Source organism: Hyperolius riggenbachi, chromosome 2 (assembly GCF_040937935.1).
Source record: "Hyperolius riggenbachi isolate aHypRig1 chromosome 2, aHypRig1.pri, whole genome shotgun sequence".
NCBI classification, from domain to species: Eukaryota; Metazoa; Chordata; class Amphibia; order Anura; family Hyperoliidae; genus Hyperolius; species Hyperolius riggenbachi.
This window is the reverse complement of record NC_090647.1, coordinates 311,163,262-311,187,865: the sequence shown is the minus strand read 5'-3', so window position 1 is coordinate 311,187,865 and position 24,604 is coordinate 311,163,262. Positions and strand designations below refer to the sequence as shown.

The 24,604-nt window shown below is 43.2% G+C and overlaps 1 protein-coding gene across 1 annotated transcript in view; it reads left to right on the top strand.

Annotated features, from left to right (window-relative positions):
* The window catches only part of LOC137546527 (protein argonaute-1), an 83,209-nt gene that overhangs the window by 16,068 nt on the left and 42,537 nt on the right, over positions 1 to 24,604 (top strand). Inside the window, exon 2 of the mRNA XM_068269092.1 lies at positions 23,307 to 23,490. Within this exon, the coding sequence (XP_068125193.1) occupies positions 23,307 to 23,490 (184 nt within the window). The remainder of the gene's footprint in view (positions 1 to 23,306; positions 23,491 to 24,604) is intronic.

Here is a 24,604-nt window from a genome sequence, read left to right as displayed (position 1 = left end):
ACAGTATAACTTTTGGCATATTTCCGTCTCTAAAGGTAGGTTGGGCTCGCGTGAGCCGCTTATCTGGCCCCAGAGTACCATATGTTAGGGGGGAGGTGGTGGGGGGAGAGGGAGATGGGGAATAAAAGGCTAGTATCCCTCCAGCATTCTCTTTAGGTAAATTGGGGTGGGGGAGGGGAGGACAGGGCTAGTGGGATGAGGTCCAGGCCGACCACAGACTCCAGGTGCTCAGAAATTTGTCTGGTTTATCATTTAAAGAGAAGGTGATGTGTTCCATAGACTATATCTCTTTAATTTTGAGGATTAGGGTCACCCTGTTGGGGGGAGTACCTTTCCATGTTTGAGCTAATAAGGATTGGGCTGCGTTGCACACGTGCTATAAATGCGTTGTGCCCTTTAGGGGCCCGCGGGTTGTATCTGTGGAATAGAGCCACCCATGGGTCGGCCTGCACCTCAGTGTCCAAGACCTCAGAAATCAGGAGGAAGCACATATTCCAGAAAATCTGGACGCTGGGGCAGCTCCACCAACAGTGGAGTTGGTCTGCCTCTCGGCCACATCCCCTGTAGCAAGTATTAGTGGGTGCCAGATTCCATTGGTGCAACCTAGAGGGGGTACGGTACCAATCATAAAAGATTTTGTAAGCTCGTTCTCTGTAAATGCAGTTAATGGAAGACTTGGCCATACTGTCAAAGATGGAGAGCCATCCCTTATCCTCCAGTGTTTTGTTTAATCTGGCCTGCCATTTGCTCATGGGGGTGGTATGTACGTCTTATTTTCTTTTACATTTATATCCTGTCATACTGCACTGAAAATACAAACCACTTCAATGAAGGAGAGCTGTAGGGTGCATTCACACTATGGGGTGTGTGCACCAAACTGCGTGAAGCATAATGTGTGTAAAGTCTTACTGCACGATGAGTAAAGTAGAATGCAGTACAATGCATACAATGCATTATACTCTACTTGTGTGTAAGACTTTACACAAGTAATTCTGCTCAACCAAGTTTAGTCTATACAGCCTATATTTGTTGCATTGCTGAATAATTCTGCATGTGGACTCCCTGCCCAATTCTATGGGCCTGTTCACACCTCTGCGTCACTCTAACTCGCTGCAAGCAGTACGTTTCTAGATAGCGTCTATGAATATGTGCACCTTTCACAGACATCGACCAGGCTTTGAAATCATTCCTATATTTGTATAGCGGTTTTTCCTGTCTAACTCAAAGTGCTTGTGAGGCAGCCACTAGAGTGCACTCAGTAGGCAGTAGCTGTGTAATGGTGGCCACTAGCAGTCCAATTTCTAGCAAAAAATCGTTCGAGCAATCAGAAATTCTGATCGGATTAGTTGTAAATAATCTCAGTTGATGGGCACAATCGATTACAAACGATTATAAAATACAAATCCGATTGCATTTTTGTATGGTCATTTTTGTTGTTAAAAAATGCTGCTTTATGAAATACATGCAATTATTTAATATGTATAAAGCTATACTAAAAAATGTTTGCATCAGTTTGCAATAATTTTTGTCGCCTGCAGGTTTGTTAGGCTTTATTTTAAAAACCTATCGACTTGGCGGCTGATCGACCATCCGATTCAATATTTGTTATCCGTGCCGCCAGGAGCATGCTGATCGACGATGCAATTTCGTGCTGAAATTGGTCTTGTGTGTCGATCGGACATGCTGCAAGTTGTTGAGCCGTCGTGGTGGATCGGGTGTGCAGTGTTAATGGTGAGCGATATCGGGACGAGCAATGAAACCCCTGGCCCTGCCCCCCCATGTAAAATGTTCCCCGTGCAATTTATTGTACCTGTCCATGTCTGCAGCTGGCTCCGGGCTCTGTCCACATACATAAGCCCCACATGTTTGCTGGAGTTACATGGGCGCATGTAGGACGTCACACACGTGCCCACATATATGCCGACAGCCAAGTGGGCTGCGTGTATGCAGATTGTGGACGGAGCCAGCTTCTGACTCGGACAGGTTAAGTATACTGCACCGGGGGTGGGGTGGGGGGTATTGCACATTTTTGGGGTTGGGAGCAGTGGAGGTGTCGTTACAAGGCCGATTCCCAAGAGATTTCATGCTGAAATCTATCAGTAATCGGCCTGCTGTGTATGGGCAGCCGACAGATCTCTCTCTAATCAGATTAGATCAGAGAGAGATCTGTCTCTTGGTTGATCTGCCTATACATTGTCTGTATGGGTACCTTTTTGGTTGAACTTTTTAAACTTTTTGTTTCTGGCAATCTTGGCTGTTAGGATTTGTCCAACTATGGGCTACATAGTCGGACAAGTCCTAACAGCCAAGCTTGCCAGAAAGTTACAAATAATTCCCTCTTCCATGCAAATTTAATGCAGATTGTAGTGTTGTAGAATTGGGCCAGCCAGCTGCTGCTAGCATGAAAGATGCGCAATCCATCAAGCCTTGTGAATAAACATGCACTGCTCCAGGCAAATATCCACTTTTCATCATCTGCAATTGGCATACAGTGAAACAGAAAATACAATCATGAAAGAAAAGTGGCACAGATTTCTAAGGCATGAAGGTATTTACTTTAGATGGCTTTTCCTGCGGTTGACTCTACATTCTTGGCTGACAGCCAACTGAGAGCAGCTGACTGTCAGGGCTGGTTCACACTTGGGTGCTTTTCAGCACTTTGCTGATCGGCCGTGATCAGCAAAGAGCTGCTGCTAATGTTTCCCTATGGGATCATTCTCACTCCAGTGTTTGTGATTTTCATAAATCGTAAATGTGCTGCATGCAATGCTTCGGGGGTGATTGTTATGTGTTCTTTTGAATGGGAATCACAATGCAAATCGTGGCAAAACTGCAATGCAAAATTGCGATCGCGTGTGAACTAGCCCTCAGCAATAATGAATCGTACATGTTGTGCAACAAAAAGCAGCAGGGGAAAAACTCTTTGGTTTTTTGTTATTTGCAAGTTTGACCTTAGTATAGAGACACAGGATCAGCAGCACAGCCTGGTAAGTTTCTTTTGTTTAAAGAAAAACTGAACTGAGAGGGATATGGAGGCTGCCATTTTTTTTTCTTTTTAAAGAACACCAATTGCCTGACATCCTGCTGATCTTTAAAGTGGATCCGAAATAAACTTTTACTCATTGCATAATCTCTACAAGTCTCTACAGTAGGATCCCTCATAGGAAGGGGCTGTACGCCACGTTCTGGACCAATTCGGGAAAACCGAAGATTATGCAGAATACATATGTGAGTGCCTTAAATTTGTATTGGAGCACAATACTTTCAAATTCAATGGGGAATGGTATATACAACTCTCAGGGACAGCCATGGGGACCCCGGTAGCCCCAACGTATTCTAATCTATTCCTATCGGTTTGGGAAGATAATGTGGTCTGGTCCCCCTTCAACCCCTATAAGAAATCGCTACGTTTTGGGAAAAGATATGTGGATGACATCCTGATCGTCTGGGACGGTAGCCAAGGAGAATTCGAGAATTTTATTAAGTGGATCAACTCCAATGATATCAACATGGAGTTTGTCGCTAATTTTGTTGACCAAAAGGTAGAGTTCCTGGACCTTGTGATAGAGGTGAAAGGTGACCATCTTGTCACTAGGGGTTACAGGAAAACCACTGCCACCAATAGTCTCCTTCATTATGATAGCTACCATCCCAGACATGTGAAGGATGCCATCCCATATGGTCAATTCCTCAGACTCAGAAGGAATAATTCCGATCCAAAAGAGTTTGAAAATCAGGCCTCCGATCTTACAGAACGATTAATTAAGAGGGTATCTCAAACAATCTATAGATCAGGCTCTGGAGAGAGGTCTGTGCCACAAATGCAATTACTCTCTAGACGTCCCAAAAATAGGGGGGAACGGAGATTCAACTTTGTGTTTGACTATACCCCCATGTTTCATCAAATCCAGCAGGTGATACGCAGTCGCTGGCATCTCCTGTTATTATTAGTTTTAGGAGAGGTAATACTATTAGGAAAACCCTGGTTCACAGTGAACTTAAGCCAATTCAGAAAGAAAATACAAATTGGTTAAGTGGGAAAAAATGGGAAGAGAACTTCCTGTATGGCCGCTGTATGGGGTGAAAACATATTAAAAAAGGCAAAAGTGTCCAGATAGGTGATGTTACCTGGCACATCAGGGATTGTGTTAACTGTCGATCTAAGAATGTGGTGTATTGTGTTTGGTGCCCCTGTGGGAGATTCTACATAGGGAAAACCACTCAGCCACTCAAGGACCGATTTTTACAACCTAAAAGATCTATAGGAAATGACGTGGGAGCACACCGTGTGATAGATAATGTGAATTGTTCACATAATGGTGATGCAAACTGTCTACAGGTGGCAGATTTACTTTAAAATTGCAAGTTTAGCCATGGGAGGTTCGATTGATAAATTATTATTGCAGGGGAAGCACTATTGATATCTAAAACTAATGCCTTGGGCAATCTGGGGTTCAATGATCGTAACGAAATTTCAGCTTTTTGTAGATAGTATGGTTCTATCTGAATAGAATTGTATGTGTGTACTGCCCTCTCCTGTATGAGTTAATGGTGCTACCATTACGTGAGGGCTGTAGGCCCGCCCCTAAGTCTAGGTATATAGGTGGGTGGGGATAATGATTGGGCAGGTCTGGGTGTCCTGACGAGGCGTGGGATCATGCGAAACAGCTGTTGACACAGACTTTTTTTTTTTTTTTTTTTTTTTACCTATTGTACCGTGCTTGAATAAAAGAATCCTGTTTCTGAGTTCCGGAATCCGCATCTCCTTTGTGATATATCATTGCATAATTGCGTTCCTTACATATAGTTTATAGGGCATTCCTCAAGCCAAATACTTTTTTTTGTTTTGTTTTAATGCTCTAATTCCCTATAAGGCTTCTTTCACACTTGGACGTTGCATTTTAGGGGACGTTAAGGTCGCATAACGTGCCCCTAACGCAACGCATGGTGGTGTTGAAGTTGGACGTCAGATTGAGCCGCGTTATGCGGCTCTTGGTGAGCTGTTTTCTTTCAATCTATACTGATAGAACAGCAGCTCCAGGATAGTGATAGGAAGTCCGGATCTTTTCAAGGATTCGGATATTTCGAATCGGATAATTGAAAAGATCCGGATCTTTGAACCGAATCATTTTACTAGGGAAGCAGACTGTGGGTGAAATGACTAGCAGGACATGACTTTCCCTGCACTGTACATTCTGTATGTACTTGTTTCTTCCAGACAGACATCCACTGTGAACCAAATCGTTCATTGTGATGATCCGGATGATTCGACTCACAAAAATGATCCAGATCAAATGAACGATTCATTCATGATCCGGACAACACTAGGATTCCAGGTTACGTCACCACAGTGCAGTGAATATTAATTAGCCATGTGGCTAGTCACTGAGCATGTGCAAGCAGTCTAACGCAGCTAAAGCCCAGTATAACGCACAGCATGCTGCACTTTCATTCAACGTGCAGCGTTACAATGTAACGCAACGTGGGCACTGTGAACAGCAGATTTATTTTTCATTACTGTGAGTTAGGCTGCATTACAGGCTGCTGTAACGTGGGACTTTAACGTCCCACTGTGAAAGCAGCCTAAACTAAACAAGCCTCGCCCACAGCTCAAAGTGCCTTGGCACTCCATGTAGCAAGAGCTTATGGGAGCTCAGTCTGGGCAGGAGGAGGAGGAGGAGGTTACTAGCCAGAGATTTCAGAGGCAGAGGGGAGGAGGGAGGAGGGGAGTGAGCTGAGGGCTGAAGATGCAGTTGTAGCTTGCCTGTGTGTAATGTGACAAACAAAACATGGCCGCTCTCATTGTATCACAGGAATAAATAAAACAAACTGTTAAAGCTGACTCTAAACTTTAGATAAGATATATATATATATATATATATATATATATATATATATATATATATATATATATATATATATATATATATATATATATATATATATATATATATATATATATGTATATATATGTATATGTATGTATATGTATGTATATATATGTATATGTATGTATATATATGTATATGTATATATATGTATGTATATGTATATATATATGTGTATATGTATGTATGTATATGTATGTTACTTGTTATAGTTAGTTTTCTTGGATCCTCTTTAAGGCTAGGAGCACACTAGGCATTTTCTGCATTGTGTGTTTTTGAATTTTTCAGTGGGGTTTTGTTTGTTTTTGGTGCATCTGCATTTTTTTCAGTATTTTTTCTTAATCTCTGTATGCAATGATTTCAAAAATAGTGCTTTATGCTTATCATCGTCTGCTTAACCCATTCAGGTTCCGTCGTTTTCACGTGAGAAATGTTCACCTCCCATTCATTAGCCTATAACTTTATCACTACTTATCACAATGCACTGATCTATATCTTGTTTTTTCCGCCACCAATTAGGCTTTCTTTGGGGGGTACATTTTGCTAAGAGCCACTTTACTGTAAATGCATTTAAACAGGAAGAATAAGAAAAAAATTGAAAAATTCATTATTTCTCAGTTTTCAGCCATTATAGTTTTAAAATAATACATGCCTCCATAATTAAAACTCACGTATTGTATTTGCCCATATGTCCCGGTTATTACACCGTTAAAATTATGTCCCTATCACAATGTATGGCGACAATATTTTATTTGGAAATAAAGGTGCATTTTTTCCATTTTGCATCTATCACTATTTACAAGTTTAAAATAAAAAAAATATAGAAATATTTCATCTTTACATTCATATTTAAAAAGTTTAGACCCTTAGGTAAATATTTACATGGTTTTTTTTTTTTTTTTTATTGTAATGGATTTTTTTTTTATAGTAAACATTTTATTTGGGTACTTTTGGGAGGGTGGGAGGTAAACAATAGATTTATAATGTAAATGTGTGTTTAATTTTTTTTTTTTTCAGGTGTAGTATTTTTGGCCACAAGATGGCGGCCATGAGTTCGTTTACATGACGTCACTCTAAGCGTAGCACGCGCTTAGAGTGACACATCGGGAAGGGAAAGGCCAGAAAAGGCGCAGCTTCCGAGAGAAGCTGTCACTTTTTCAGCGGGGGAGAAGAATCAGTGATCGGGCTCCATAGCCCGATACATTGATTCCTTGGCTACCGAATCCGCGGCCGGGAGTGCGCGTGCACGCACACGATAGGCCACGGTAGCGCGCGTGGTTCCTGGACGTAGAAACTACGTCCAGGAACCAAAATAGGTTAAAGAGGAACTCCAGTGAAAATAATGTACCGGTAATAAAAAAAAAGTGCTTCATTTTTACAATAATTATGTATATATGATTTAGTCAGTGTTTGCCCATTGTAAAATCTTTTAAATCCCTGATTTACATTCTGACATTTATAACATGGTGCCATTTTTACTGTTGGCAGCTGATGTAGCTGCTGCATGTTTTTTTGGCAGTTGGAAACAGCTGTAAACAGCTATTTCCCACAATGCAGCAAGGTTCACAGACAGGAAACTGAGTACGTACTCAGAATTTCTTTGTGGGAGGGGTTTCACCACAATGTCAGCCATACAGCGTCCCCTGATGGTCTGTTTGTGAAAAGGAATAGATTTCTCATGTAAAAGGGGTTGTCAGCTACTGATTGGGATAAAGTTCAATCCTTGGTCGGAGATTCTCTTTAATTAGACATGTGCATTGGGCCCTTGCCGACTTATTTTCATTGTGTAGCCCGGACATACTGTTAGTAGGCATGCAGTCAGCAGGCATTTTGAGTGACTTTTGAAAAGCCAGAATGGTCCTGGTTTGCTAACATACTCTCGAGCTGGAGATCATTGGAAAACATGTGTAGGCAGTAAGATTGGTCTGAAATAATTAACAAATAAAAAAACTCCCTGTGGTGACATGCATGCTGCTGGGATCACAATCAACTTCTCTACATGTCAGTTATTTAGACTGTTGGCTGTAGTGAGTGCATTACCTACACTGATATTGAATACAGTTACATGGTAATCTCCTTTAGGCAGGGATCACACTTGACTTATTTCATACGCGTTTTCTGCATAGAAAAAAAACTCCTGTTAATCAATGGTTCACACTTAATGTGTTTTGCGTGCGCAGAAAAAAAAAACCTGACATTCTGCATCATGATTCTGCACATTTTGTCAGTTTTCTGTATCAATTACATTAGCTGCAGTGAAAAAAATGTGCGTTTTTCTGCATAAAAACACACTTGGTGTGCAGAAACCGTATGCAGAAAAATGCGTGCAAAAAACTGAAAGACAAGTGTGTTCCCTGCCTCACTAACTTAAAGGGACTCTGAGCTGTAAATAGAATCAAAATCTGAACTTACCTGGGGCTTTCTCCAGCCCACCGTAGGTCGGGAGGTCCCTCGGCGTCCCTCTGGCTCTTCTCCCAGGCCTTTACAACTATTTACAGCTCGGAGTCCCTTTAAAGAAAACCTGAACTGAAAATTACAGATAACGGGCCTGCACATCGAAATATTGGATAGAGCCCCCTGTCCTTTATTTAGATAATTTACAATCAGTATAGGCATAGATCAAAGATGTATACGCACATAAAATTTTCATTGGTCAATCACTGACCAATTTTACCACCCCTATGCATTAAGTGGGCCAACAGACAATGAATTTGATGAACAGAGCTAAAATTGGCTAATCAAAATTGTATGTGTGTACCAGGCTTTACAGCTAATACTGTACATACTGAAAGTAGCAGGGATCAGCATACAATACAGCTGGTTTACAATCAGTAAAGGCGCAGAGTAACACCTTATACTGTACACACTGGAGGTAGATCAGCACACAGTGCAGGTACTAGAGAACAGCATATACTGTACATACTGTAGGCAGCAGAATTCCGCACACTGCAGCTAGCGCACCGAAAAATATGAGGGTTACGTTGTGCAGCGTGCTTGGTGCGCCGCACCGAAAAATGGGTGGGCCATGGACCAGAATGTGGGTGTGGTAACGGGTGGAGACAAATTTACACGAACTTAGCAATGGTGGGACATTAGATTAGGACAGTGGTGGCAAACCTTTTGGAGGCCGAGTGCCCAAATTGCAACCCAAAAGTCACTTATCTATCGCAAAGTGGCAACAGCAATTTAAACTAAATACTGTACAAATGTTTTAACTCATACATGAACATTATGGAAAATCCTAGTTGAGAATAAACTGTGAAGATAAACGATTTCATCCATCCTACTCCTGAAAAATGTATTACATTTTTTTAGAACCTCTCAGTTTTATTTTCTGTTTTAAAAAGGTAAAAAAGTAGGTTTAATGCTATTGTCTCATATGATAAGGATTCAGCTTTTCCCATAGTCTCGCAGTTAGCAATCATGTGACCCCCAACAAGACAAATTCAGCAATCGTGAGGCCCCTATCAAGACAAATTTAGCAATCCTGAGGCCCCCAACAAATCATGAAGCCCCCAACAAGACAAATTCAGCAATCTTGAGGCTCCCAACAAATCATGAGGCCCCAACAAGGCAAATTCAGCAGTCATGAGGCACAGAAATAGACAGCATTTCACATAAATAGGCAGAATGCCCCCTTAATATGGTAGACACCTCTCACCTGGCTTCTGAATTCTCCTCTACTGGCTGCTGAGCCTGGCAATACTGTTTTTGGCTGGATTGGGGATGATGTGTAGGCTGAAAGGCCTGGCAGTGATGCTGTGGCTGGGTTGGCTGGCGGTGATGCTGTGACCTGGCTGGCGGTAATGCTGGGCTGTTGAAGTAAATGCTGGCATGACTGGTGGTGATGCTGTGGCCTTTTTGATAGTGATTCTGGGCTGGTTGGCTGGTGGTGATGCTGGGCTGGCTGGCTTGGATAGTTTAGGTAGTGGCAGGTGCCCATAGTTAAGGTAGTGCCAGGAGTCCCCCTGTTTAGGTAGTGACAGGTGCCCCCCCCCAGGTTAGGTAGTGAGTGACAGGGACCCCCAGGTTAGGTAGTGAGTGACAGGTGCCCCCTAGGTTAGCTAGTGAGTGACAGGTGCCCCCTAGGTTAGGTAGAGAGTGACAGGGACCCCCAGGTTAGATAGTGAGTGACAGGGACCCCCAGGTTAGATAGTGAGTGACAGGGACCCCCAGGTTAGATAGTGAGTGACAGGGACCCCCAGGTTAGATAGTGAGTGACAGGGACCCCCAGGTTAGATAGTGAGTGACAGGGACCCCCAGGTTAGATAGTGAGTGACAGGGACCCCCAGGTTAGATAGTGAGTGACAGGGACCCCCAGGATAGATAGTGAGTGACAGGGACCCCCAGGATAGATAGTGACAGGGACCACCAGGTTAGGTAGTGAGTGACAGGGACCCCCAGTTAGGTAGTGAGTGACAGGGACCCCCAGGTTAGATAGTGAGTGACAGGGACCACCAGGTTAGGTAGTGAGTGACAGGGATCCCCAGTTAGGCAGTGAGTGACAGGGACCCCCAGGTTAGATAGTGAGTGACAGGGACCACCAGGTTAGGTAGTGAGTGACAGGCGCTCCCCAGTTAGGTAGTGAGTGACAGGGACCCCCAGTTAGGTAGTGAGTGACAGGGACCCCCAGTTAGGTAGTGAGTGACAGGGACCCCCAGGTTAGATAGTGAGTGACAGGGACCCCCAGGTTAGATAGTGAGTGACAGGGACCCCCAGGTTAGATAGTGAGTGACAGGGACCCCCAGGTTAGATAGTGAGTGACAGGCGCTCCCCAGTTAGGTAGTGACAGGCGCTCCCCAGTTAGGTAGTGAGTGACAGGGACCACCAGGTTAGATACTGAGTGACAGGCGCACCCCAGGTTAGATACTGAGTGACAGGCGCACCCCAGGTTAGATACTGAGTGACAGGGAGCCCCAGGTTAGATACTGAGTGACAGGGAGCCCCAGGTTAAGTAGAGAGTGACAGGCACTCCCCAGTTATGTAGTGAGTGACTGGGTCCCTAGGTTAGATAGTGAGTGACAGGGACCACCAGGTTAAGTAGAGAGTGACAGGCACTCCCCAGTTATGTAGTGAGTGACAGGGACCACCAGGTTAGATAGTGAATGACAGGGACCACCAGGTTAGATAGTGAGTGACAGGGACCACCAAGTTAGATAGTGAGTGACAGGGACCCCCAGTTAGGTAGTGAGTGACAGGGACCACCAGGTTAGGTACTGAGTGACAGGCGCCCCCCAGTTAGGTAGTGAGTGACAGGGACCCCCAGGTTAGATAGCGAGTGACAGGGACCCCCAGTTAGGTAGTGAGTGACAGGGACCACCAGGTTAGATAGTGAGTGACTGGGACCCCCAGTTAGGTAGTGAGTGACTCGGACCCCCAGTAAGGTAGTGAGTGACAGGGACCCCCAGGTTAGATAGTGAGTGACAGGGACCCCCAGTTAGGTAGTGAGTGACAGGGACCCCCGGTTAGGTAGTGAGTGACAGGCACCCCCCCCCCCCCCGGTTAGGTAGTGAGTGACAGGCACCCCCCAGTTAGGTAGTGAGTGACAGGCACCCCCCAGGTAGGTAGTGAGTGACAGGGACCCCCAGGTTAGGTAGTGAGTGACAGGGACCCCCAGTTAGGTAGTGAGTGACAGGGACCAGCAGGTTAGGTAGTGAGTGACAGGCGCCCCCCCAGTTAGGTAGTGAGTGACAGGGACCCCTCACTCACCTCCCAGCAGCAGCAGCAGCTTCAGACCTCGATCTGCGGGCAACCCGACCAGTTAGAGCAGGCGCACGGACGCACCACGCTGTATATGTGGAAGTGATGTCACTTCCGCATATCAGTGCAGTGTACTAGGTCCTAGCATCCGCACTAGTGGTCGCCGGCTGATCGAGGTCTGATGCTGGCAGCGGCGGCCAGCGGGGGGAACAGCGGAGGCCAGGGGAGACAGAGGGGCACCCCAATAAATTGGGGGCACCCGCGGACATGTTGGGGGCACATGCCCCCCTAAAATAGTGCTAGCAACGCCCCTGCATATATACATACATACATACATACATACATACATACATACATACATACATACATACATACATACATACATACATACATACGCACGCATGCATCTCCGCTTGGATTTTGACTACTCTCTGCCCGCCGCCTGCACCGACGTCTGCCTGGATTTTGACTACTCTCTGCCTGCCTTATTTGTACAGTTTTCACAATCTTTTTAACTTTATTCATCAATTAATGAATTCAACAAATTTGTGTTCTAGTCTTTTATCTATTTGCAGAATGACTACAAGACCTTTATTCTGACATATTTTGGTAAGTTATAACTTAAGAATTGTAGGCCTAAATTTCTTGAAAAACAAAAAGTACTGCTTTTGACTCATAATTCCAGACAGAAATGCACCGCTAGGGAGGTTAAAGAAACCTGAAGTGAGAACACTGGATAGCATAGCGCATTCCTGTTCCTTTATGTGGCCTCTAGTGTGGCTATTTGGCCTGGCTCCAAGAGCTGTTTGGAACTACGTGCATTACCAAGGACGAGCGCATCCCTACTGCACTAGCGCAAATTAGGACCGTGCATGCACAGCAGGGATGCGCACATCCTCAGAACAACTCGCGGACACCAGTAGTTGTAAAGTGATAATGTGGCAGAATAGCTATACTGGAGGACAGTGCTGGAACAACGAGCCAGACAGGAAGGCTCCATGCGAGGGGTGCATTTTTGAGTTTGCTAGCGGGCCAAACTAGTGAAATTAAACATTTTTGTGAATGGCTCCTCTTGCCAAATGTTCAGCTCTCTGGAACAGTGGCAGCTGCTAATCAGTGGCTGTTGATAAGCAGTGGCTACCTCTACTGCTGAATCAGTGGCTGTTACTGCTGGCATAGTGGTGGCTGCTAATCAGTAGGTTTTACTGCTGCTGCTGATGTAAAGGTGGCTGCCAATCAGTGGCTGCTGCTGGCACAATGGCGGCTGCTAGTAAGTGGCTATTAGTGTTAATGCATAGTGGTGGCTTCTACTGGCACAGTGGCTGCTGCTGCTTGGCAGCTGCTGTTGGCGAAATGGAGTGAGCTAATCAGTGGCTTCTGCTAGCACAGTGGTGGTTGCTGCGCCCCCCTCTTCGTTCACCATGTCTAAGGTTGTGCCCCCCCCTTCCACTCTTCCTTGACCTCGCTATGCTATGACACTACAGACATCAACAGTTGGATAATGCAGCCGGCCGCATCATTTGATCTCAGAAAGTCACCACTCTGCTTCCCCCCCCCTCCCCCTTAGCTCTCCTGTAGTTTCATAGTGTTCACTATAAGACTACAAAAAATGGGCGCCAGACTCTGCACTCATGGGCATCATTTTTACAGTACATACACTGGAAAATATTTTTGCGAGTGTGGACTCCGGTGGGCATTTTTCTTTGTAGTCCTATAGCAAACCGTATGAAACAACCTGGGGGGAGTAGGGAGGCAGAGCACCAACTTCCTGGAGACCAAGTGATGCGGCTTGCTTGGTCATTAAGTTGATGCACAATAAGTCAAATATTTAATAACGTTTTATGTAACTTAAATGTTGACGCCGAGCATAACGCCGAGATGGGATATAATTGGACCATTTTCAGGCTGCATACATTTGCATCATAAATTGCACTATTCTGTAGGAACATGGAGCTATTTGCATCTCATTGACAGTTCCTATTATACAGTCCTACTAAGAGCAGAGATGGAAATATTGTTACTGTTCAACATCTTTCGTCCTCATATTTCATCTTTTATCTGTAAGTATGGTATACCTGAAAGGAGGACACTAATGTGCATTACCGTGGCAACAGTACGGTACTAGAGTACTGTGGGCCGCTCACAGTACACTTCTTTAGTAGTACCGGTAATATTGCCGTGCGCGGTCTCTGCACTGCTATATTTTCGTTAAGTACTATATTTTTGCTTAGTTAGTACATCAGGCATCTCTGAAGCTTGTGCTGTGAAACATAATTTTTGCCCATTGTTTATCTAAATAACTTCATTCTCTTGTCTTTACTGTGTACTCTTTGTGGCTTACGCTGTTTTATTGCTATATAGTATTTGCACAGTGTATTGCACATTCATTCAAACACCTACTTTCAGCACATCTGGGCTGCCATTTTCAAAGCACGACTTCCCTGGTAGCTTTGAATTTTTGATCTTGCTTCCTTCTGCTACGTAACATTTAGGGCGCGATTCCACTTGAGCACTTCCACTTCCACTGCGAGACGCGAGCCGGCTCTTCTGGGTCTGCGAGGAAAGCAGACGAATCCCATCAGCCATGCGATTCGGATGGAAAAGCCGGGCAAATCGCTAGCGGTAGCGATTCGCCCGGCGTTACCATTGCACCCTATGGCAGAGTTTCCCCACACTATTCGCCTGCGGGGAAACTCTGCAGATTCGCGGCGGTTTCCGCTCAATTGGAAATGCGCCCTTAGTCTTCATCTTTATTATAATGCCTCTTTTCTACAGAAAGTGGAACTGTTCGTGTATCAAGCAATTTAGCCGACCGGCCACTGGCCACACGTGCCGTTTTGGCTGCAGTAACGTGGTCAAACGGCAGACGGAAAATGCTGTGCTCAGATGCAACTACATGGGGGTGGAGGGGCCCCTTCCACCCGCCCATGCTGAGCGCTAGCAAGTGCTGACCAGTGGACAGGAGCAGCTGACAGGCGGTGAACTGAGCTGCCAGTGGAAAAGAGACCTAAGTGAAACTAACTTGTCCTGTGCTACAGCCAACGCTAATCCTGACCTTACCTGTACAGGAGCCTTTATTTTACAGACAGAAGCATATCACCCTATGGAAAATAAAACCCTTCTCTGACTATCATCGGAATATTTTGGCACTTTATAAATTAATGATAATTAATGATAAACATACTTTAAAAATCCTCTCCCTTGCAACATGCTACTAGTAAAAAAAAAAAAAGTGCAAATATAATAATTCTTTATTTTAAACAGAAGTTTTCTTAAACATTTTTTTTTTTTTTTTTTTTTTGTTCCCTGTATGATGTGCGATATGCAATGCATGTGACCCCACAGCCTTCTGGAGGTTAAGTCATTGTAGCCAGTGCTGTGATTTATTTGCGTGGCTCCTTTTAGTTCACCCCAATGATTCTTCTTTCTGTGTGGGGACACCCCCCCCCCCCTCTTCCCCCCTCCCCAAGCCTGCCTGACAGATGGGCAGCCTCTCTAGCAGAAGGATCTGTGGAAAGGCCCCCTTGTTTTTTGGTTTGTTTTTTTGTGCGTGTTTTCTTCCCTGTGGCTCTTTAACAGTGTTGGTAAAAATTCAGCGTGAAAAAAGGAATATTGTTTATTTATTTGCCTGACCAAATAAATGTTCTAACCAAGTCATGCTCAATTTAGCATTGTGGATTTTAATTCTCTCATATTTCTCTTCTGTTTGTTTTCTATTGAGTTTTAGTATTGTTTTCTTTTGTGATAAATTATTTACAACCACCTGACCTCTTTTGATGTGAACTTTATTTTTATTTTTTCACATTTTTGGATTATGAATGGATACTTTTAGCAATTCCTTATGTGATCTAACTCTCATCACCTATTTCCAGAGTAATCAAAATAGTCACTCAGATACAGAATGGTATTTTCATAGAATTATTGTTAGTCTGGTACTCCTAAGGTTACATTTCTTTATTTAAAGGCAAAACCTTGTTTAACTCGACATTTTTATTGTCCTCCCGGAAAAAAACAATATCCCGTTATGCCTATTTGCATGACAAAAGGAAGCTTGTGAGGCCTGGCCATTTCAACATGAGGAGAAAAAAACCTGACCATCTTTTCACAATAGCCAATCATTTCTCTCCCGACAAACCCCCCCCCCCCCCCCTCCTCTCCTTTCATCTCTGTTAGCCCCCTTACACACTCTGCCTTTCATAGAGAGTCTGCGCTCTGCTCTCATCCCCTTTCACCCTTGTATTCAGTGCTCAGTATGAATCCACATCAGCCATCACTGTTCTATTTACCATCCCTTTTCTAATCTTTTCATCTTGTGTTATACTATTACTGATTTTATATTGTGTAATGTTCACCATTTGTGTTATTTTATGCCTAGCTGTTAGTGTTTTCAAGTTCTACAATTGTTTCTGTGATTGTGGGTATGGATATATAACTGAAAATAAAAATATTAGGCTCTTTTCTTTGCTACTAATAATCTATTAAGTATTCGTACTACCCATACAATTCTTTATATCATACTTTTTTTTCACTTCAGTGTCACTTTAACAGGCACATGCCTGTTACAGTGATAAAGAACTGTATGGGTAGTACGAATACTTAATAGAAAATTAGTAGCAAAGAAAAGAGCCTAATGATACAATTTGATCGATTACGAATGATTCTTTGTACGAACGATCGTAAATGATATTTTGAGACCACTAATGGACTAAAATCTTCTAACCAATCCGATCAGATTGATGGATTGAACTGAAATTGATTTATTACATTAATGTGATTTTTGTCCATTAGTGGTCCCAAACTTTTATTTACGATCGTTCATATGAAGAATTCTTCAGAATCAATTGTAAATTGTATCATTAGTGGCCACCTTAAGCTGTACTACACATACAATTCATTATAGCATAAGTTTTTTTTATTTTCACTTCAGTTTCCCTTTAAATGTTTACTGTTTGGCTACATTAGGAAGGAAGATGTGAAACTAGATTTCTGTAGGCCATGTACATATTTGTATATACAGATATGTACATTGCGCTCAAAATCTATAAACCACTATTAATGGAATATGCATATACACTCACCTAAAGGATTATTAGGAACACCTATTCAATTTCTCATTAATGCAGTTATCTAATCAACCAATCACATGGCAGTTGCTTCAATGCATTTAGGGGTGTGGTCCTGGTCAAGACAATCTCCTGAACTCCAAACTGAATGTCAGAATGGGAAAGAAAGGTGATTTAAGCAATTTTGAGCGTGGCATGGTTGTTTGTGCCAGATGGGCCGGTCTGAGTATTTCACAGTCTGCTCAGTTACTGGGATTTTCACACCCCGGCTGCCCAGAATCACTGTCAAAAAGGCCACAGCATCACCACCAGTTAGGCCGCTATTTACTTCAACCAGCCCAGCATCGCCGCCAGCCAGGCCCACAGCATCACTGCCAGGCCTTTCAGCCCACACAACATCCCCAAACCAGCCAAAAACAGTATTGCCAGTCCAGCCAGGCACAGCAGCCAGTAGAGAATTCAGAAGCCAGTTGAGAGGTGTCTACCATATTAAGGGGACATTCTGCCTATTTATGTGAAATGCTGTCTATTTATGTGCCTCATGACTGCTGAATTTGTCTTGTTGGGGGCTTCATGGTTACTGAATTTGTCTTGTTGGATGCCTCATGATTGCTGAATTTGTCTTGTTGGGGGCCTCATGATTTGTTGGGATCCTCGTGATTTTATGGGTGCCTCAAGATTGCTTAATTTGTCTTGTTGGGGGCCTCATGATTTGTTAGGTGGCCTCAAGTTTGCTGAATTCGTCTTGTTGGTGGCCTCAAGATTGCTGAATTTGTCCTGTTGGGGCCTCATGATTGCTGAATTCGTCTTGTTGGGGGCCTCGTGATTGCTGAATTTGTCTTATTGGGGGCCTCATGATTGTTGAACTTGTCTTGTTGGGGGTCACATGATTGCTATGATGCTATGTGCGCTGCACAACGTAACCCCAATTTTCGTCACGGTTTGCAAAGTAACCCGTCCTGCTGACATGCTCCCTAAGACTGTGCCCTTTTGACTCTGTCCCAATCTGAGCCTCTTCTCTGTGACTGACATAACATGCCGCTTAGTCTGAGTATAAATTTCAAAGAATCAAACAATTTTTTCCCCCCATTACTGTTTAATATATTAACTGTGGAGAATGAACTATCATTTTTATTAATTTTTTTTGTTTTCTAAATATTTGCATAGTTTACCATGGCAACTGCTTTATGCATAATAAAGCAACTGAAATGTTTCTTCACAGCTATGCGCAGGTGTGAAAACCGTTGATATTTCTTATCAGAAATATATTGAGTTTGTGACCATTATTAACTCCTATATCAAAGATTGGGGTTTAATATTCTACTGTTATAATCATTCCCTTGCACTGTGGGGATGCTGCTTTGGATTCTTTTTGTCTTTTATCTGGTCCTGATCTGCCCCCACCTCAGGAATTCAGTGTATAAACTCTCAAGGGGGTGGAGGAAGAGGGTTTGCTGGGGTTTTTCTAGTTCAACCCTGAAATCCATGGGAAAATATTGAGAGAACTGAACACCCGCAGACAGCTGTACAAGTTACTTCTGGTCATAAGAAAAAAGCAATGGAAAAATGCTGCTATCGGCTTGAACAACACTGACATTGGCTATGTTACTTTATTGAATGAAATACTATGCAATAATGTGCTGATGTAGGGGTGAGTGTGTAACAGCATGTTTGCTTGCAAATGTTACTGTACAGTTAGGGCTCGTTCACACCAGGGGCGTTTTCTGCCTTTTTTAAGCGCAGGCGATTTTTTTAAAAATCGTCCACAAGGGTAGTGAAGCACCACTCTTGATTTAAATAGATGATGTGCCGTAGCTTGGACCTGGCAGCACTTCTGGGACAATATAATGCAAGGAAGGAAGTAGCCGGCACCATCCAGTATAAATGCTCTTTTATTCTTCAATTTCCATAACAGCCATTATTGCAACTTTTCAGAGTAACAACAACTCCTTTTTCAAGCTAGGCTGTATGTCAGCATTTGAAAAAGGAGTTGTTGTTACTCTGAAACGTTGCAATAATGGCTGTTATGGAAATTGAAGAATAAAAGAGCATTTATACTGGATGGTGCCGGCTACTTCCTTCCTTGCTTTAAAATCGTCCACAAAACGCTTGTGCAATAAATCTCTATGAAAAGGTTCATATCAGCGCGGTTTGTGCGCTGTGCGTGCAGAAAAGTGGTGCCTGTACCATTTTTTTGTGGGGTGATTTTGCCTCAATGGAAGGTATAGGAAAAACACAAACTCTCACAAAATCGCTTTGTGCGGCGATTACGTTCGCGTTTTTAAGGATAAATACATTGTATTTATTATTTTCCAGGTCAAAGAGTTCACTTCCTGACTTGCGCCAGGGAGTGAATTACAAGACCGCTGGAAAAGCACTTTTACCAGAATAGCAGCGCTCAGTGGAGCGGCGGGAGGGCAAAAAAACGCACAAATGCTGGCATTTTTGTTTTTAGGTGTGAATGATGCCTTACGGTTTCCTTCAGGACCTAGGAATAAATCCAATACTGTAGTAATTGTGATATGCAGAAGTCTGAACACTCTAAGGGCTGGTGCACACCGAGCGGCTTTTTGGGCGTTTTCAGATCCGCTTGCGGCTGCGGATCTGCTTGGTCAATGTATCTCAATAGGGTGGTGCACACCAGAGCGGCAGGCGTTTTGCAGAAACGAAAAATGCCTGGGTGAGGCATTTTTTGGATTTCGGATACGTTTCTGCCTCAATGTTAAGTATAGGAAAAACGCAAACCGCTCTGAAAAACGCCTGTTCAGAGCGGTTTTGCAGGCGTTTTTGTTACAGAAGCTGTTCAGTAACAGCTTTACTGTAACAATATATGAAATCTACTATACTGAAAACCGCAGCAGCAATCCGCAAAACGCTAGCAAAACGCCTCATAAAAATAAAAAAAAGCGTTTAAAAATCTGCTAGCGTTTTGCGGATCTGCTAGCGGGTTTTGGTGTGCACCAGCCCTAAGGCCTGGTGCACACCAAAGGAGTTTTTCTGAGCGTTTTGAGTTTTTAAAATCTGCTGCTAATATTATCCTATATGTCTGTGCACACTGGAGCAATGAGGTTTTGTAAAAAACCCCATAGCATTACATTGGGAAGAGCTTTTGAAACCTCTAAAAGCTCTTCCCAATGTAATGCTATGGGGCTTTTTACAAAACCTCATTGCTCCAGTGTGCACAGACATATAGGATAACATTAGCAGCAGATTTAAAAACTCAAAACGCTCAGAAAAACTCCTCTGGTGTGCACCAGGCCTAAGGCCTAGTGCACACCGAGCGGTTTTTGGAGCGATCCGCCGGCTGCATCCGCCTGGAAAAACGCTTGGCTAATGGATTGCAATGGGATGGTGCACACCGGCGGTTTGAGGTTTTTGCCAAGCCGCAAACGCGCCTCCTGCTGCACGTTTGCGGTTTTCGGAAGCGTTTCGTCCTCAATGTAAAGTATAGGAAAAACGCAAACCGCTCTGAAAAACGCTACTTTAGAGCGGTTTGCCAGGCATTTTTGTTACAGAAGCTGTTCAGTAACAGCTTTTACTGTAACAATATGTGTAATCTGCTACACAAAAACGCACCCAAAACCGCTAGGTATGTTTAGAAAACCTCTCTAAACATACCTAGAATCGCTCTGAAATCAGCTCCCAAAACCGCTAGCGTATTGCGGATCTGCTAGCGGTTTTGGTGTGCACTGGGCCTTAGTCCATAATTAGTAGCACTCCCTTTGGCACTCCTCACAGTTATTAAATACATTTGTATCCAGCTAAAAAAAGATCAATTACATGCAAATCTTTAAGGCCCATTCACACTATGGCAGTTGCATCATGTTGCACTGAACAAACGTAAATGCAATGAAGTGCAGCACGGTGGGTTCCAATGTAGTAACTTACCGCATGCGTGTTTACATTGGAAGTGATGCATACTTGAATGGGCCTGTATACCTCACTGTATGGAAGCAGCATACTGTCAAGGTGTGATGCAAATTTTCAACAAAGTTGCAGTGCAATAGGACGTGCAGGACACGCACAACCAGGCCAGCATCTGTGTACTGATGCCCGACTGCGGCGCGACCCAGAAATGCTTTAGGTAAGAAAGGAGAGAGACACAGGAGAACGGGGGAGTGGTGGCCACCAGGACAGCTCCCCATACATGCCTGCCCCCCCTGTTTCTCTTAATGTTTTCAGCTCTGGTATCCTTTAAAGTGGATCAGAGTTAAACTTTTACTCCTTGCATAATTGTGTTACTTTCATATAGTTTATAGGGCATTCCTCAAGCCAAATACTTTTTTTTTTTTTGTTTGTGTTTTAATACTTTAATTCTTTATAAACTAAACAGGCCTCACCCACAGCTCCTTTTGTGCCTTGGCACTGTAGCAAGGGCTCATGGGAGCTCAGTCTGGGCAGGAGGAGGTTACTAGCCATTGATTTCAGAGGCAGAGGGGAGGAGGAGATGGGACTGAATCTAGACACAGGCAAGCTGATAGCATCTCCAGCCCTCAGCCTGTGGCAGTGTGACAACCAGAGCATGGCTGACCTCATTGTATCACAGGAATAAATTATCATAAACTTTTGAAGCGGTTTGCAGCTAGATATGCTGTGTAAACTATCTAAACTTTAGATAAGATATATAGACAAGTTACTTGTTATAGTTAGTTTTTCATCTCGGATCCGCTTTAAATGAGTGCTGTAAGGTATTAAAAAAAAATAGAAGCCCCAGGTAAGTTAAACGCATTGTTTTTTAATACCCTTACAGTACTTCTAAAGGTGTGTGTTTCCTCTCTATTTGTGCTATTATAAAGGGGATTCGCTACCTCATGCTAACTAAATTCTCAATTTGAGGCAGCTATTTCAGGGAAATTCCCTTTTCAAAAGTCAGCCATGTGACCTAGTGATACCTCTAGAGGGAGAGGTCAGGTGATCTGATCTAACATGAACAGATTGGCTGCTGCCTTCTCTCAGTTCCTGTCTTAAAACTTAATGAGTAATAGTAATGGGCGAATATATGGCCATTTTTGTTTGCCAAAATGTATATGGGCATGAGAAAACTAATTTTCAACAAATTATTTGAAGTCCATGGGCATGACATGAGAAAACACATTTTTCCACAAATAAGTAAATATGTGGACAAATATGGACATGCATGCGAAAATATCCCCCCCCCCCCCCCCCCCCCATGCGCTGAAGTCAATTGTCATGAGAAAACACTGGTTCAAGAAAGTTGTCATTTTTAACAGAGACCACCCACAACTACTACCCAAAAGAAATACATACACATGGGAAGACAAATGCTCACTCCCAATCAGCACCTTGCTATATAAATGGTCTGCAGAGTAAAGCTGGTCAGCAAATTTTAAAGGAACAGGACCTGCGCATGAAATACTAGAAATGGCAAAGGGTAGATAAACCATAGCTGTCCTGGAATCATGAAAAGAAAATCTGTTGCTGTGGTTGCTGCAAATGACCAGGACTTCACAAGCAAACTTTTCAGCAACCTTCACAGTGGAGGGGAAAAGTTGCTTTGCACGTAATGCTGCGGTGTGACTTAGGCCCCGTTCACACTTGCGTTTTGGCATGGAAACGGACCGGGTCCAGATCGGATCAGGACCTGATCCGGATCTGAACCGTACGGTTCCAATCCGGATCCGGTCTGTTTGCATCAGGAATGTATCAGGCTGCCATCCGGATCCGTGTGGTAAAAACAGCGAAATTACTAATAAAATTGTTGGGATCAGCAGAAGGTGCACCTGGTGCACCTGTAGAATCAGGTCCTCCGCTGGTTAGGCCTCACCTCCACCTCCGACATACTGCCAAACTGCTCCAGCACGTTAGTCACTGCTGCTCCACTGCTGCCCATGTGTCCCCATCCAAAATGGCCGCTAGAATACGCATAGGAAGTGGGGTAGAACGTCAGGTGTTTGTAGCCAGTGTGTTCTGTGCTTTCCGTTTCCCATTGGTTTCTATTTCCGGATGGTGCAGTCAGGCTCCGGTCCGGGTGCGTGGGCCAGATGATCCGGACCCGAAAAATAGCGCATGTTGGAAAAGTGTCCGGAGTCCAGATCCGATCCGGCTCCGTTCTGTACGGAACGTACGCATGTGAACGTCCGCATAGACTTTGCATTGCTATGCGGAACGTACGTTCCGTTTGTACAGTATACGGTCCGGATCCGATCAGGCGGATCCGGACAGGGAACGCTAATGTGAACCAGGCCTTATACAATAAAGCATAAATGACATAGAAAGTATGCTTCACTGTGACTGTTAATGTGCGCGTTATGCAACACACTGCAATCAATGTGTAATGTGCTAATGTGAACATTTTATAATTGCATCTCGTTAGCAATGCAGTTATATTGTCCAACGCAATGGACTGCAATCCACCAGTGTGAAATTAGTCTTACCGTTATCTGATATTGCCTACTTCCTAACCTATCTTAATCACAGAAGATTTGTTTTTTCTTACTTCCTACTAAATATAGTATTTATTTTATTTATATGTGTGCTTAGTGGCTGGTTTTGTTTGTGATAATTTCATGATGTGTTTTACATTTAAGTTTACCTCTGTTTGACATTGCTAAATTATTTCTTGCTCCTCTACCATAAAATTAAGCAGAATAAAATTAATTTTTTTTTTTCTTTTTTTTTTTTTTTTTTATGACAGCCCCAAGTGGGTATGTACCACCTTTACAGCAAGTGTTCCAAGCCCCACGCCGGCCTGGCATTGGCACAGTTGGGAAGCCAATAAAACTTCTTGCCAACTACTTTGAAGTGGACATTCCCAAGATAGACGTCTACCACTACGAGGTTGATATCAAGCCAGACAAATGCCCCCGACGTGTCAATAGGTAATATACAGTAACCATGTACTGTTCTGTATAAAGTAACTGCTTTGGGATAGCAGCTGAAGTACAAAGCCATGCAACTCTAACAGAGTCCCTTAGGGCTCAGACACACTATAAGCGCTTTTCTGAGCGCTTTTTGGCCATCAGAGCTTTTAGGAGAGCTTCTTAAAAAAACGCTCCCATTGACTTACATTAAAATTGTGGTAAAATTGTGTGATTTTTTTTTTTTATTTTTTTTACCGTGATTTTACGTGGTTTTGATGTAAGTTAATGGAAGTGTCTTTTATAAAGCTCTAATGGCCAAAAAGCACTCCGAAAATCGCTTATAGTGTGTCTGGGCCCTTAGTCATGCTTTACTGCGGTGATTGCTGCAGACTGACCAGCTGCTTTACAGCGGCTCTAATCTGGTCAGTCCTACTTAGTCATCACAATATACCGACTTATTTTCATTTTTTTTTTTTTTATAGGTAAGGGACATTAAAGCTCTGAGCATTAAGCTTTGCAGCAATTTTTAACTCAAAATAAACGTATTTTACGCCTTATATAATGGACTAAAGGTGAATAATGCAATGCATACTCGCAAAGGGTTAATAAAAGGAAGCATTAAAGAGAAACTATAAGGTGGAAATTTACTCGCCAGCAGTGTAAAGGTAATGGCAAGTTTTTCTGAATAAAAAAACAAAAACCGTTTTTCAGAGAAGTAGTCTTGCAGCCAATGGAAATCCAGCTGAAAAGGTAAAATCCCTCCCACTCAGTGATGTTTAACCAAGACTGATTAATATTCAGCCTTAGATGCACTGGCTTGAGGGTAATGATATCACATGAAGTTCCTCTTGCTGCTGATATTTAAGGCCTGATATCCCCGCACTTATACCTTCTGTGCAAAATCGCAGCGATTTTCAATGTGATACAGCCATAAGTGATTTGGATAAACTTTGGTATCTATATAAGAATAAAGGGCCATGTTTTCAACTAATGGAATAAAAAAAAAACCTCTAGCTCTGCATGCCAATAGTAAATATGATTCTTCCCATGCTGCATGAGGCATTCTTCTTTCTGCACTACACTGGCACTGATTTTTTTTTTCTCTTTTGCTTATCTCTTTTTCTTTTCCTCA